This window comes from Bos taurus, chromosome 22 (assembly GCF_002263795.3).
Source record: "Bos taurus isolate L1 Dominette 01449 registration number 42190680 breed Hereford chromosome 22, ARS-UCD2.0, whole genome shotgun sequence".
Lineage (NCBI taxonomy): Eukaryota > Metazoa > Chordata > Mammalia > Artiodactyla > Bovidae > Bos > Bos taurus.
In genome coordinates this window covers 35,171,476-35,188,015 of record NC_037349.1, presented here as the reverse complement: position 1 = coordinate 35,188,015, position 16,540 = coordinate 35,171,476, and the positions used below count along the sequence as shown (strand labels likewise).

Sequence of the window (16,540 nt, the reverse complement as noted above, 5' to 3'; positions counted from 1 at the left end):
TTTTCTGTTTCCACTCCCCATCATGCCCTTTTTACTTTTCTTCGCCAGCTAATTCTTGCACATTTGGAAGGTTCTCTGAAGGCAGAATATCTGACAGTTTTTGTTTTCCCCCAGTCTGGAAGTTGGACTAAATACCCCTCCTTTCCATTTGCTATGGTACTTATCTCTGCCTCTGGGAAGTTTTATTATATTTCTTGCCATGTATTGTTGAAACTGTTTGTTATGTGACTGTGGGTACTTTGAGGTCAGGGCAGCTTCTTAGTCTTCTTTACCAGCCAGTTTCTTGCGCCATATCTGGCTCCATCCGTTTTTATTGAACTGAATCAGTAAATGTGAAAGGAGGCTATGGGTGGAAAGATAAACTGGCCCAAATTGCAAATAGCTTTGCAGACAAAAAGCATTCAAGTGATTGATGAATGAAGAAAAACAAGGTAGTTATATTGTTTTGTAAGTCTTGTCAGTTTGGGGAGAAAAATGACGTGAGTTCATTAATCCTTTGTTATCCCTGTTATAGCAGTTGGAGTGCATCCACATAAAGTACTGTTACTTCGGAGCTATGTTTCAGAGGGGATATGGCCATGTTAGCTGACTCCGTGACGTCTAGAATCACATCACATACCATCTCTGTTCCTTGTGTCCTGGGGATGCTGAGACCTACATCTGTTCTGTTTGTGCTTTGCTTTTGTTGAGGTGAATATGAAGGAAGGATTTGGTAGTGTTTATGCCTAGAGTAGGGGTTGGCAAACCATTGCCTATTTTTATAAATAAAGTTTTATTGGAACACAGTTGCACCATTCACATATGGATTACTATCTTTGGCTGTTTTTGTGTTCCCACAGCGTAGTTCAACTGTAGTGACAGAGATCGTGTGGCTTGCAAAGTCTAAAATATTTACTGTTTGATTGTTTATATAAAAAGTTTGAGGAGAAGGCAATGGCAACCCACTCCAGTACTCTTGCCTGGAAAATCCCATGGATGGAGGAACCTGGTAGGCTGCAGTCCATGGGGTCGCACAGAGTTGGACACGACTGAAGCGACTTAGCAGGAGCAGCATGCAGTTATAAGCATAATGTAGATGGATCCTAAACTACATATCATGTGTAATTCATAAAAGCGATTGTGCTTACATAAAGAAATGATCCTCTTAAGTGTAGAATTAATGGACTTTTAGATATGCAGATGACACCACCCTTATGGCAGAAAGTGAAGAGGAACTAGAAAGCCTCTTGATGAAAGTGAAAGAGGAGAGTGAAAAAGTCGGCTTATGGCTCACCATTCAGAAAACTAACATCATGGCATCTGGTCCCATCAGTTCATGGGAAATAGATGGGGAAACAGTGTCAGACTTTAATTTTTTGGGCTCCAAAATCAGTGCAGATTGTGATTGCAGCCATGAAATTAAAAGACGCTTACTCCTTGGAAGGAAAGTTATGACCAACCTAGATAACGTATTAAAAAGCAGAGACATTACTTTGCCAACAAAGATCCATCTAGTCAAGGCTATGGTTTTTCCCGTTGTCATGTATGGATATGAAAGTTGGACTGTGAAGAAAGCTGAGTGCCGAAGAATTGATGCTTTTGAGCTGTGGTGTTGGAGAAGACTCTTGAGAGTGAGTTCCTTGGACTGCAAGGAGATCCAACCAGTCCATTCTAAAGGAGATCAGTCCTGGGTGTCCATTGGAAGGAATGATGCTAAAGCTGAAACTCCAGTACTTTGGCCACCTCAAGTGAAGAGTTGACTCACTGGAAAAGACTCTGATATCGGGAGGGATTGGGGGCAGGAGGAGAAGGGGACGACAGAGGATGAGATGGCTGGATGGCATCACCAACTCGATGGACATAAGTTTGGTTGAACTCCGAGAGTTGGTGATGGACAGGGGTGCCTGGCATGCTGCAATTCATGGGGTCGCAAAGAGTCAGACACGACTAAGTGACTGAACTGAACTGAACTGACAAAATATCCTTTCTGTGTTGGTGCTTGTATTTAAGACTGTAAACATCATCAACTTTTGCACAGTTAATGTCTCTATTAGACTCGTTAAAAAAGTATCTTCTATGGTTAATAAAACGTAAAGACTGCACCTGCAAAAAAAAAATTTGCTGATTTGTACCTTTGTCATCGCTGTTATTTAGTCACCAAGTCGTGTCCAACTCTTTGCGACCCCATGGTCTATAGCCCAGCAGGCTTCTCTGTCAGTGGGATTTCCCAGGCATGAATAGTGTGGATTGGGTTGTCATTTCCTTCTCCAGTGGATCTTCCTGACCCGGGGATTGAACCCAAGTCTCGTGCATTGGCAGGCAGAGTCTTTGCTGCTGAACCACTGGGGAAGCCCAGTTTGTACCTTAATGTTAACAGCTACTTAATATTAGAAAGACAAAGCCTTATACCCAAATTGGGTAGTAATCTCAAATTGGGAATTAGGAGACTGCAGATTGAAAATGGCAAGTATCCTATTTGATGGTATGGTTTTCTTAAATTTTTTGTTTTTGTTTCCATTTTGCTCCATGTGTTATGAAGAAAAAGTGTCCACATTTTTTATTGTGCCTCGTATATATGAAATGCATATTCTGAAAGTTTTAAAATTAATTTCCTCAACCGTGTACAAAACACTGAACACCAGAGTCAGGTGTGTGAATTCCAAGTTGGAGAAAAAAATTTGTATCCTTGGCAGACTGCTTGGTCTGTGGAGGCTTAAATATAGGACTTCCATTATAACAGTTTAAAATACCAGTTTATGTGTCTCCCTCCCTGTTCCCTGCTGCCTTCTGTCCTCCAGTGGGCAGAGTCCCTTCTGATATGACCAGTTCTTTATTGTTAACTGTTCCTCTAAAGATAAGTGGGCTACTGAAAGCAGAGTCCTGGAAGTGTGAGATTGAGGTGCTGTGTAACTGACGCTGGCATGCTCCCAAGGGTGATGTTACAGTTATTTGTTGACTGGTCTAGTCAACAAATAGTATGGACCAGGCAGGACCTAAGTCTACTCAAATGCTAGAGCAGGGCCCAAGAGTGCCTGGGGTTACTCCTCCGCTGTTGAGTGGTGGGGAGGTCAGGGGTGCTGGAGCTGTGAACAGATTGAGGCTGGGAATGGAGTGAAATGGAAGATTGGGGTAATCAGCTGATTTTTCAGTCTTGCCTCTGTCATTGTGTATTACTCCAGTAAAGCTAAGGCACTTTGGATTCATTCATCAAGCAGACATGTTTGAAATGGCTGTCATGTGAACGCCAGAGGCCCTGCTAGGTGTTGGGAGTTCAGAATGAATACATGAGCTCCTTCCCATGAAGGGGTATATAGACGGGTGTGCTTGGAGCAGTGAGGCAGGAGGTGGGAGGATCCCCACAGAACAGTGCATATCCATTAATGCTCTGAGTATTTTAGGTTAAAAAAGAAACAAAAACAGAAAACCCTTTTGATGTCTTGCAGTGAACACTGTACATAATGCTTTTCTTTAACGGTATTTTTTGCTTATAAAAAATTTCCACTCTCATAACAATTTCTTTGTTTTAAGGATATAATTAAATTTATGTATTTTAGGTTGCCTGCCTGATTCGAGTTCCTTCTGAAGTAGTTAAGCAGAGGGCACAAGTATCTGCTTCTTCAGGAACATTTCACATTTTCTCTAACATCTTATGTCAAGAGGTGAGAATATGGGTTTTTTGTGGCTGCATCGGGTCTTAGCTGTAGCATGAGGAACCTGGTTCCCGGACTAGGGATCAAATCTGGGTCCCCTGAGTTGGGAGCACAGTCTTAGCCACTGGGCCACCAGGGGAGTCCTGAGAATATGTTTTTAAGCTCTCGTATTGAGGATATTTTATTGTAGCTGATAGGAATATTGTGGCCCTCATCCCAGGAGCCTTAGAGCTTAAGGCTAAATTTACTGTCCAATTATAGCAACTGTTAATGCTAATATTATCTTTGCCTTTCCATTGTTTTTCAATTTATTTTCAATTTTATTTTTTTTTTTCAAATTTCTAAACAAATGCACAATTAAGTATGTGTCCTACATTGTAATTGGCCTGTCATTCTTTTAGAATCAGAAATAGAATAAATAGTGAATATATGAAGTGAATAAAGATGTATTGAAACAACACTACAGAATTTGAGGACCATGGAAGAGACCTGTGGTAATGGACTGATATAGTGACCCGTGTCATAATATTTATATATACTTGTAATTTGTCTTATGCTGGTTCGTGTTAAACTGTGGGTCAGAAATCATGCTTGCTGACCATGTGACTGGGGACCATTGAGCTGCTTTTCTTTATAGTTTGTACAGAAGCCGCCCCCCCCTCCCCGCCCACATCTTTTTTTTTTTAATGGAAATCAATCTCATGAAAATTTCATTGAGTCCAGGTTTTAGGAGAGTTATTTTTAATGATCCCTCTGTCACCTCGATGAGGAGACATTGAGTATTTAATCGTGTGAATGAGATCAGTCCAGGGAAGGGTTCCTGTTGAATCATGTGGGTAGTTAAATAGATCAAGGCTTGTCCAGAGGTATTTATCACTTTTGAGAGATTATTTATGAATTTACCATGTCTGATGATTGAAAATACAAAATATAAATATAATTTTGTTTTTATATGAAAGGATAGCATTCTGTGTGCATTTGCTTTTGAAAATACGTTTGTTTAAAGCATCTCAAGTATTTTTTTTCCCAAGAGACGAAATGTTGAAAACTAGTAAAGCTTAGTTGAATTGTAGTCAGCTTTATTATTTTATTACAAATGATGTTCTCATTTGAAAGGAAGCTAACCTGAGCTTTGTGTACCTTAGGCCGGTTTAGCACCTTTAACCTCTTGGAGGATTGTCATACTGAATAACTTAAACTTTAGAAAAGGTTAATCTGCTTTATGCAGACTGTTGTTTAGAAGTCTCTGCTATTCTGACTTTCTGAGCTCTTGGCTTTTTATTTGTTTCAGGGCATCCAAGGATTATATCGAGGCTACAAAAGCACTGTTTTAAGAGAGGTAACTAGCTAAATTTCTAATATTGAAGTATGAGAGAATGATACGCTTTGTTCAATAAGTTTATTTGTAGAGACTGGTTTAAAAAATTACAAAGGGAAATTATCGATCACTGTGTAGTCTTTTTTGTTGTTGTTAGCTTAATTTTTAAGGCATGGGATTAAAAAACCAGTGTATTTTTTTTTTTGACTGGTCTGGCTGTTTGCGTGTGGGCTTTCTCGATTTGTGATGAGCTGGGGCTAGTGGTTGAGCAGGGCTTCATGCTGTGGTGGCCTCTGTTGATGAAAGAATGGAGCCCACTAGGGCACACGGGCTCCCTAGCGTTTGGGCTTCAGTAGTTGCAGCACATGGTCTTAATTGCCCCATGGCATGTGAAAACTTCCTGGACCAGGGATCAAACCTGTGTTCCCTCCATTGGCAGGTGGATTCTTAACCACTGGACCACAGGGAAGTCCACTGTTATCTTGGTTCTTAAATCTGATGACTGGGTAGAATGAGTTGGTCCTGCTGAAAGAGCAACCCCAATGGTCAGAATGACCCATCCTATAGCTTCGTGTTTATCTAAGGTGGCTACATGGCCACCACAGCTGACACAGTAAGAAACAGCTACTAAGGGTAAGATGTCAAGTTAATTACTGTGATACACAAAATGAGAGAGAAAATGGTCATGAATGAAGCACTCTGGGAGACAAGGGTCTCAAAAGTCTGTTTTTATATGAAAAATTGTACAGTTAGCTCCTATCTTCCTGATGACAAAACACGATGTATTAGAAAGTTCATTCTGGCCTGGCGTGCTGGCCGGCCCGAGATTCTCAGTGCAGTGTGCCTTGGAGCAAGCCTTCTAGCTTCGAAATTCTGAGGTTCAATATGTGGTCAGTGTCTTTTTTTCTTTGATTGGAAAAAATCGAAGTATTTTAGTGTGTATATTACTGCAGAAAACATGTTTTAATTTTTCATTCACATACTAGAGGCAACTTTGTTTTTTGGTTTTTGTTGTTTTACTTTTTTTTATATGATTTTTTTAAGATGGAAGGATAATTGCTCTACAGTGTTGTATTGGCCTTTGCCATACAATGCAAATCAGTCATAACTCTATATATTCCCTCCCAGAAGAGGCTATTTTGAGGTTTAAAAGTTGACCTATAGATAAGGTGGCATATGGAATATAAGAGAAGTCTTTGTTTAGTTTGAGACATAAGTTGGTTTCTTTTTTTTTTTTTTTATGAGTTTAAATCGTACACTTTTTTTGAGGTATAATTGACAAATGAAATTATGAGACATTTGAAGTATATAGTGTGATGATTTGATATAGGTATACATTGGGAAAAGGATTAGAACATAATTTTCTACTAAAATGCAAAAGAGAATTTGCGTACCTCTCCTTGAATCCTTGTTTTCTGTTTGGATTTCCCTTGGATGCTAAAATGTTCTCATTTATAGAAATGTGTTTAATTTAAATACATATTGTTATAATTAGCAGAAAATTGAAATTCTTTGGAATCTGAATTTTGTTCCCAGGTAGTTTTTTATTTTGTCTTATTTGTTTGTTGTTAGTATAGATTACAATCTTCTTTATGAAACAGCAGCACTGTTACGTGTTATTTGAAGCTTTGATTTCTGTGAAGTAATAACCTTTAGTGCGGTGGCGGTGTTGATGTATATCTTTGAAAAACGTCTTTTGAAGGCAGACTGAATGTTTCAAAATTAAGTTATTTGTGTGAAGATGACTTCCGCCTTTCAAAATAACCATCTGCATTCTGTCCTTATTTTCTGACTCACTAAGCACTTGTTATTTACTCAGGTTTCACCTGGGTGTAGGAAAGAGAGGTGGGCAATAAATCTCTTTTTTATTTTTCTGTGAGATGCCGAATGAATGAATATTTACATGCCAGAGAATACTCATTGTGCATACAAACAAATAGGTAAAACATGGTTACAACTGCATTCTGTTCTTTTAAAAATTTGTTTTGACGTACGTCACGCTAGTAATTAATTTCTAGGCTGCAGTTCTTGCTAAAAGTGTGACCCTGCTGAGATGACTTTGTTTACTCAAAATGGCAGTGGTGTACTGAAAATATAATTGGGGTCTTCTGCATTATGCATTTTAATAAAAGATCTTTCAGAATTGATTTTAGTTGAGATATTGCTTTTGTACAGATTCTCAGAGAGAAAGAGAGAGGAGTTATTGCCAGATGAAACATAGCTTCTTCTCAAAATGAGAAAAATAAGAAGTGATGTATCTTCTTTAAACAAAATTTTTGCATTATAAATAGTTTCAGTTTTTACATTGTTCTGACATCAGTATAAGATCTTTTCACCAAGAGCTTGTTTGATTGTTTCAATAAGAAAATACATTGAAGCCTTAGTTAGAATCACGAGGAAGCTTATACATTTATTCTGTGTGCGGTTTTTGTTTGAAATAGTTTTATCTCCCTCACAGTTGCCCATTAGAATGAAATTGAAGTTTGAATCCATGCCTTATAAGATAGATTATGTGTGTTCTTTAGATTTTGTGAATGCTGTCACATGGTTTGATGTTTGTGGAGATTGCATGCTTATCCCTTATGTTCTCCTAAATTATTTTAGTTACTGTGAATTTTAGACAGAGTCTAAGCAAGGTCAACCAATTATACTCTTTATCTCACCCTTTCAGTATTCATATTCCTCATGATCTAGGCCAGATTAAATGTGGCCAAGCATTGTGGGGCAGTGCGGTTATTTCAGTAACATGGAAATGGGGAGTAAAGTCACAGCAGCCTCTGTAGCCAGGCTGGTTTCAGAGTGTCCATTGACGTAGATACAGCATATTAAACACCAATACAGTATACTAACACATATATATGGAATTTAGAAAGATGGTAACAATAACCCTGTGTACGAGACAGCAAAAGAGACACCGATGTATAGATTAGTCTTATGGACTCTGTGGGAGAGGGAGAGGGTGGGGAGATTTGGGAGAATAGCATTGAAACATGTATAATATCATGTATGAAACGAGTCGCCAGTCCAGGTTCAATGCACGGTACTGGATGCTTGGGGCTGGTGCACTGGGACGACCCAGAGGCAGGGTAGGGGAGGGAGGAGGGAGGAGGGTTCAGGATGGGGAACGTGGGTATACCTGTGGCAGATTCATTTAGATATTTGGCAAAACTAATACAATATTGTAAAGTTTAAAAATAAAAGTTAAAAAAAAAAAATAAAAAGCAGAGACATTACTTGGCCAGCAAAGGTCTGTCTAGTCAAAGCTATGGGTTTTCTAGTAGTCATGTATGGATGTGCATACATGAACTAAGCATCAGGGTCTATAGGAGGTACTTCATGTGGATCTCTTCATTTAATTCACACGAGAACCTCAATATAATTGAAACCATCAGCTCACAGTAAAGGAATAAACTCACTCTCAGATACATATTCATATGCCCAGTCTCACTTAAAATTACAGTGAGATCACTTCTCACCTCTGAAATTGCTAGTACCATTGGTGAGAAGTGTAAAAGTGTTAGCCTCTTCAGTTGTGTCCGACTCCTTGAGACCCCATGGACTGTAGCTCGCCAGGCTCCTCTGTCCATGGGATTCTCCAGGCAAGAATACTGGAGTGGGTTGCTGTTCCTTTCTCTAGGGGATCTTCCCAACTCAGGGATCAATCTTTGTCTCCTGCACTACAGGCTGATTCTCTACCATCTGAGTCAACAGGGAAGCCCCAACTGTAAAGTGGCTGCCCCTAACTGGCTTCCCCACAAGAATGTGAATCCTTTAGGGCAGAAGTGTTCTGCGTGGTGCCCAACACACACAGCAGGCACCTTTAAAAAGGAGTAGAATGTGTGAAGAAAACCCATTTGTTGAGTTTAACTTACTGGAAATGACTTGCCTGTTTTCTTTTGCTACAGAAATTCCTTTCTAATTCACATCCAAGGTCGAGAGGCTGCTCTCCATACAACTTCTGGGTCAGTCAGTTCAGTTCAGTCACTCAGTTGTGTCTCTTGTGACCCCATGGACTGCAGCACGCCAGGCTTCCCTGTCCATCACCAACGCCCGGAGTTTACTCAAACTCATGTCCATTGAGTCGGTGATGCCATCCAACCATCTCATCCTCTGTCATCCCCTTGTCCCGCCTTCGTTCTTTCCCAGCATCAGGGTCTTTTCCCATGAGTCAGTTCTTCGCATCAGGTGGCCAAAGTATTGGCATTTCAGCTTCAACATCAGTCCTTCCAATGAACACCCAGGACTGATTTCCCCTAGGATGGACTGGTTGGATCTCCTTGCAGTCCAAGGGACTCTCAAGAGTCTTCTCCAACACCACAGTTCAAAAGCATCAATTCTTCTGCGCTCAGCTTTCTTTATGGTCCAACTCTGACATCCGTGCATACTGGAAAAACCATAGCCTTGACTAGATGGACCTTTGTTGGCAGAATAATGTCTCTGCTTTTTAATATGCTGTCTAGGTTGCTCATAACTTTTCTTCCAAGGAGTAAGCGTCTTTTAATTTCATGGCTGCGGTCACCATATGCAGTGATTTTGGAGTCCCAAAACATAAAATCTCTCACTGTTTCCATTGTTTCCCCATGGATTTGCCATGAAGTGATGGGACCAGGTGCCATGATCTTCGTTTTCTGAATGTTGAGCTTTAAGCCAGCTTTTTCACTCTCCTCTTTCACTTTCATCAAGAGGCTTTTTAGTTCCTCTTCACTTTCTGCCATAAGGGTGGTGCATCTGCATATCTGAGGTTATTGATACTTCTCCTGGCAATCTTGATTCCAGCTTGTGCTTCTTCCAGTCCAGCATTTCTCATGATGTACTCGGCATGTAAGTTTACTAAGCATGGTGACAATATACAGCCTTGACGTACTCCTTTCCCAATTTGGAAACAGTCTGTTGTTCCATGTCCAGTTCTAACTGTTGCTTCTTGACCTGCATACAGATTTCTCAGGAGACAGGTCAGGTGGTCTGGTATTCCCATCTTGTGAAGAACTGTCCACAGTTTGTTGTGATCCACACAGTCAAACACTTTGGCGTAGTCAATAAAGTAGAAGTAGATGTTTTTTTGGAACTCTTGTTTTTTCGATGATCCAACGGATCATGGCCCCGCCCATCAGAACTAAACCGAGTTTTCCCCTCAGTCAGTGTCTTGCATCAGGAAGCTTCCATAAGCCTCTTACCCTTCTCCATCAGAGGGCAGACAGACTGAAAACCACAGTCACAGAAAACTAACCAATCTGATCACATGGACCACAGCCTTGTCTAACTCAGTGAAACTATGAGCCATGCCATGTAGGACAACCCAAGACGGACAGGTGATGGTGGAGAGTTCTGACAAAACGTGGTCCACTGGAGAAGGAAATGGAAAACCACTTCAGTATTCTTGTCTGAGAACTCCATGAACAGTGTGAAAAGGCAAAAAGATAGGAAACTGACAGATGATCTCCCCACGTCGGTAGGTGCCCAATATGCTACGGGAGATCAGTAGAGAAATAACTCCAAAAAGAATGAACAGATGGAGCCAAAGCAAAAACAACACCCAGGTGTGGATGTGATTGGTGATGAAAGTAAAGTCCTGAGGCTTAGGATATATTCAGGATATATTAACTATGATTAATAGTATTCTTGGTAACTGAAAGGGCTTTTGACAGGAAATGACATCTCAGTGAGAAATGACATCTCAGTGAGGAATGCCACTGTATCTCACCAGCTGTTTGCCCTTGGCAAGCAACTTTACCTCTCTGAGCTCAGCTTTGCCTGTGTGTATTTGGAACCTCATGTTGATTGTTCTTGCTGCAGTCTCATGAAGGAGGTATTACAGCAGTATGGTCTGCTAAGACCAGAGATGAAGCAAGCTGCCTCTAGGCTGTGAGGTTCTTGAACAGGGGTGCAGCCTTGTTCTGTCTGCATGTAAACATGTGAATGCCGTCTCATGATGATGAATACACACTAGTTGTGTTTGAACCAGAGACTCACTAACTGTTACTGCTCAAAGAGCTTCTCAGCTCCCAATTGGAGAGTGTTTTATCCAAATGTCTTGTAGAATGAAGTTGTTTATTCAGTTAACAAATTGCAACCTGCAATTGATTTTGTGTTTGCTGGCTACTTCTGTAGGAAGAACAACATATTGGTTATAGTAATGTACAGTTACTCTAGTTGATGGTTGAACTGAGCAAAATTACTAATGTAAATGGGTTGGAAAATTTTTCATAGTTATTCTTTTTTAGGTCATGTTGATAATTTACTGGAATTTTTTCTCCAAATAAGCTTACCAACTAAGAGGAAGGCCTTCTTTCGAAGATTACAATAGTTGAATGGCTGGATGGCATCACTGACTCGATGGACATGAGTCTGAGTGAACTCCGGGAGTTGATGATGGACAGGGAGGCCTGGCGTGCTGCGATTCATGGGGTCGCGAAGAGTTGGACACGACTGAGCGACTGAACTGAACTGAACTGAGAGACTGTATTGAGATAGGCTTGGTGACTTAAATATTCAATTTAGCAGATGTCAAGGTAAAGATAAGGTTCTACTGGGCAGGATTTTTCAAACTGCAGGTTGTTACCAGCATTTGAAAATTAAGAAAAAAAAGTAGCCTAGAATGGGATGGAATAGAAAAATATCAGAATAATATCACAAAGAGCAAAAAACAGCATGATTTCATAAAAGTTCAGTTCTAGTTGTGAACAGAGTAAAGTAGAAAGTATATTTCCCACTGTGAGTCCAGATCCAAAGTGTTGAAAGCAGTACGCTAGGTCTGCAGGAAGCAAATTATGAAGGCGTTGGAATTTGTTTATAGGATAAGGAAAAAAATTCCTTATGGCATCTTCCTTCTTTTATAATAAAACTTTAATTAAACCCATTTTTTGTGTTTTAAGAAAAATTAATCTTGTCCAAGATGATTTTTAAAAAAATATCTTTTTTATGTATTTTCAAAGAGCAAAGAGTTAAAACAAAAACAAGAAGACACACTAAGGGCTAAATGCTAGTCAAGGAATAAAGCAGCTGTAATGAAAAAAAAAAATAGTTGAATGATTTCTGTTGAAAAATGTTTTCAAGCAACTCTGGCTAGAATTGTTATTTACCATTCTTAAATCTGTGTACTATTTCCTGCCTTCGTGATAGTAAGAAGAGAAAGAAAGTATTCTCTGATGAGAACTTTGCTCCTTCTGTCAAGGCTTTGTATGTATGTATGTGTGTGTGTGTGTGTAATTGTTTTCTCGGCTTTACCTCTTCCTTTCTCTTTTGGTTTGCTTCAGTTATGTCTGGCTATATGTACTTATGCCTAGTCCTCCCATGCAGTCTATAAGATCCACATGGAGATAGCAGTGGGATTTTTACCTCTTTGTATTATGCACAGGCTCTGGGGGTAACACCTGCCACAAAGTCAGTGCTCAGTAATTATTTGTTGCTTTTTTTCATTCCTTTAAGTTTGATTGTGTTTTGTTCAGATGCTGTTAGACACCGTGACCATTTCAGAATGCTGGGGGAACTCTAAGGGGACTTGGAGTTACGCTGGGTGGGGGCTCAGCCTTTGACACACTACAGAAGAAGATGTTTGCATTAGAGAGGTGATGAAATACCAAAGAGTATATCCTTTTCTGAGATTTCTGTCTTCTTAAACCTTGAAAAAATAGTTTTTATAAAGCTGGTTTCATTAGAAGAGTAATTAATTCCCCCCCTTTCCCCTACATCTTTAGTAATTTACTTTAAAGGGGAAAAAGTGATTGTAAATCTTTCCAAACTTTTTTTTCCCCTGAACTTTTAATGTGAAATTGTTTTCCAGTTAAAATCCAATGCAAACATATTGAACCTTGTTTTAATCCTACATAATTCATTTTATTAACTATGACCAAATAGAACATCTGTTAAAATTCCATAATGTTAGCTTCATGGGAAAAGAAAAAAAAGTCCGTTTGCTCTTGGAATCTGTCCATTGTTTTATTGTTCAGGCTTTCAGTAAATGTGTAATGAGACATTCTTATTAATGGGAATATTAAACAAATGAAAATGAAATATTGCCTTTAATCACAAGCGGTTTATAAAATGAGTCACCTAATTGCATTTACTTTATTATAACTTTACTGTAGAGATGGTCTATGAGGAATGAACAATACTTCATTCTTTAATCCAGAGAGTAAACTTGTTACTCCTCAAATATGGATTTCAGCCTACAGTTTTTCATCATCTCTTAAATAAACAAACAGTTTTAGAAAGAACAATTTTGTAAAATTATCTTAATGTAGAAAGATTACTTTAGCCCCTCAGTGCATATTTTCTCATGTTTTGTTTACATGAAACCAGCTGCTATTTACTTTTCTCGTTCTTAGGACAAATTTCATTTGCACTGTACAGTTCTGAAAAGGCTACATATTCCATTGTTGCATGGTGGCCGTGTTGTCTAGAATGGATACCCGTTCATATCTGTGAAGCTTCCGGAGAAGTAAATTAATAGCATGAATCTTCAGTGGAAATGTAAGAAAAGCTGTTGAATAAAGGTGGAAACTCTCTCTTCTTTTTAAAGGTGGAAACTATTTCTTCTTTTTAAATGTTAGCATTATATACCATAATATTGAAATAGCTGTGTCTAGGGTGTTTGTGTTTTTTTTCCATCTCATGTGAAATATCCTATCTCTTCACATTTGTATTAATTTAGATGGCAGATTGTAAAGAACAGAGGATCTGACTACAGTGGCTGAACTAAAATATGGTTGTCCTTAAAAAAATTTATTTTTTTTCTCTTACTCTGTAACAAGAAATCTGGAGATGGTCCCTCTAACGCTGGTGTACTGGTTAAATGATGGGCATCTAGGAACCGGGCTCTTTTCATTCTGCCTGGGGAACCCTAATACTCTGGCAGAATTACTCATGATTACAGAATGGCTGCTGCACTTTTGGGCCCGTGGCCCTTGTCCAAGCATGAAGTGGGCAGGGCAGGAGGCGTTATCTGTCACTCTGTTTACTTAGAAGACAAAAGGTTTCTTGGGCCAGGTGTCTAAAGCTCTCCTGAGTTGCATGGGCATTGAGATGTTTGTATACATTGTGGTTTTTCGGTGTGGTAGGTAAAGGCAGGCACAGAGGGTGTTGGGATTACAGATACTGAGTCACCAGCCTATAGCATCTGCTCTGTTCTCTCTATTGTAGTTCAGACTCAGTTGCTTCAGAAAGGAAAGTCTCACGTACCCGTGACTTCAACTGGGGATCCTGTTGTTCACATTCAGATCACGTCTGGACTGCAGATTTTTGGACATTTAATTCTGCTTTGTAAATTTTGATATTTGTTCTTTTTCTTTTTTTCTGTCACCTTTGTTTTTGTGAGCATAGTGTGGAAGCTGTTCTTCTAAAATCATTTGTCAGTCTGTAATCTTTAATCTGGAGATGGACTTAACTTCAAAATTACTTATTTTTCATACATTTTTTATTTTAAAGTTAAGATCTCAGAATACCTATATTGATATTTGAAGTAATAGCTAACACTTACCAAGTATTTACAGTGTTTCTGTGCTACGTTCTTAACATGCCCTCGCATACCCTCACACTGACCCAAAACATGATTCATTCTTTGTGGAAACTTAGGCTTAGCAAGGCTGTGGTTCGTCCAGAGTCTCGCATTCAATAAGGGAGGAAGCTGAGGACTTGAAAGCTCGTGACATTAGGCTCTGTGGTGAGCTATGTATTTTGCATTTTATACACAGGCAAATTTTTCAGGAGAAGAAAATCATATATTTAAAATTTAATACTCTGTATTTTTTATTTTTTCTCATTTTAAAATCTTTAAGTAGACATTAGTGCCAGGAGTTTGGGAAAAATAAGTTCTCGGTGACTAAAGGTCTCCATGACATTAAAAGAAAAGTTAATCAGAGGACGTAAATGGAGAATCTGTGTTGATAGAGATGTTCATGGGAAAGAGTGGCTTGTAAGTGCACATTATTGCATATGTTTGCATGATTCGTTCTTGCCATTCAGGTGTTACTTCACATGCCCCTTCTCTGAGGGGCCTGCTGTGACCACGCTAGCTCACATACACCTGCCAAAACCCTGCCCGGTTACTTGGTGCCCTAGCAGGTACCATTTCTTATTTATGAATTTTTTTTTGTCTTCCTTCCTCTCTTCACTGGAATATACTCTCTTTTGAGGGCAAGTGCTTCTTGCATGTTTTCTTCCCTACTATTAGTCCAACACCTAGAAGAGTCCTTGACATGCAGCACACTCAAAAGTATTAAGTGAATACAAATCAAGCACTTAATCACACATTTCAGAAGTAGACTAGTTTTAAATACTTAGATATTTAAAATCTCCATCAGATGCCCAGACTGAGATGTATGTGGCAAGAACTATGGAGTCCTAACTTAATTCCCAGACCAGTTAGTGATTTTCTGCTGTCTGAACTTTCTGCACTTCCAGTGAGTTTAATTTTCTCCTTGTCTTTTCTTATCACATTTCCTGGTATTCTTGAGCCTTCTACAAATAGCCCTTATTTTAATTTTGTCATTTCTTGTTAAGAGTTGGTCTTATGAATATTTTATATATGTAAAACTGTTTTTGAAATGACATGTGAAAATAGCAACTTATTCATGAAGAAAGTCTTTCATCAGCTATGTGCAACTTACGCACAGCTAACACTAGGTAGAAATGACTCTTGAGATTCTTAGGATTGTATACTGTCTTATTGGCTGAACAAGCACTGTCTTATAAGAGATATTAAGAAAAACTTTGTGTATTAAGAAAACCAAATGTGAAGGTAAAAATCTCGAATGTCTATGTGTAAATCAAGGATTGTGGTTGCAGGGAGTCCTATAAAAGAACTATTGGAAATGCTTACCTGTGGGTTTTGTTGTCTATAGCACATTACCCTGGGAACATACAATGGTAACAGTTACAGTTTGAATTTTGGGCTTGTACTTTACTTGTGTAGTGTTGTCCAAAAAATTGGTTCGGGTTTTCCTGTTACATCATATGGAAAAACCTGAATGAACTTTTTGGCCAACCTAGTGTTTTTCTCGGAGAAGGCAATGGCACCCCACTCCAGTACTTTTGCCTGGAGAATCCCATGGACGGAGGAGTCTGGTAGGCTACAGTCCATGGGGTCGCGAAGAGTCAGACACGACTGACACGACTTAGCAGCAGCAGCAGTATTTTTCTAATCTTGAGATAAAACTGTAAAGTATTGACTTTTTTTCCCCCCTTTTAAAACTGATCATTAGGCTGAGGCTTGGAGAAGTTCAGCAGTGCAGCTAGTATATATGGTATATGGCAGGTCTGGAAGCAGAGATCCAGCCTGTGTGTTTCCAAAGTCTGTGTTTCTGGTTATACTTTGCTTCCTGCTCATGTTTTGCAGATAAATTCCCTATTCATTGCTCTCTGAATTTTTCAGTAAATTGTGGGAAAATAAAGTGGTAGTATATCCGTGAGACGTGAACCACATCTGTGAACTTGAAGTGGGGCACAGTTCCTAAGTGGTAATAGGATTCTAAAAGATAGAAAAGGAGCCATCTGTATAGGCAAACACAGTGAACAGTGCTTCTGAATTAGTAATGTTGGTTTCAACATCTTCTTTCCTCTGGCCTGTGTGAAGTTTGCTTAAAAACGCTTTGACTGC

At 39.2% G+C, this 16,540-nt stretch overlaps 1 protein-coding gene across 10 annotated transcripts in view; it reads left to right on the top strand.

Annotated features, from left to right (window-relative positions):
* The window catches only part of SLC25A26 (solute carrier family 25 member 26), a 146,780-nt gene that overhangs the window by 27,043 nt on the left and 103,197 nt on the right, over positions 1-16,540 (top strand). For 7 of the 10 annotated variants that reach the window (NM_001103297.1, XM_024983006.2, XM_024983007.2 and 4 more), the window contains exons 4-5: positions 3,534-3,638; positions 4,921-4,968. The exons of the other annotated variants lie outside the window; for them this stretch is intronic. In NM_001103297.1, coding sequence (NP_001096767.1) covers positions 3,534-3,638; positions 4,921-4,968 — 153 coding nt within the window. The remainder of the gene's footprint in view (positions 1-3,533; positions 3,639-4,920; positions 4,969-16,540) is intronic. 10 annotated transcript variants of the gene reach the window in all.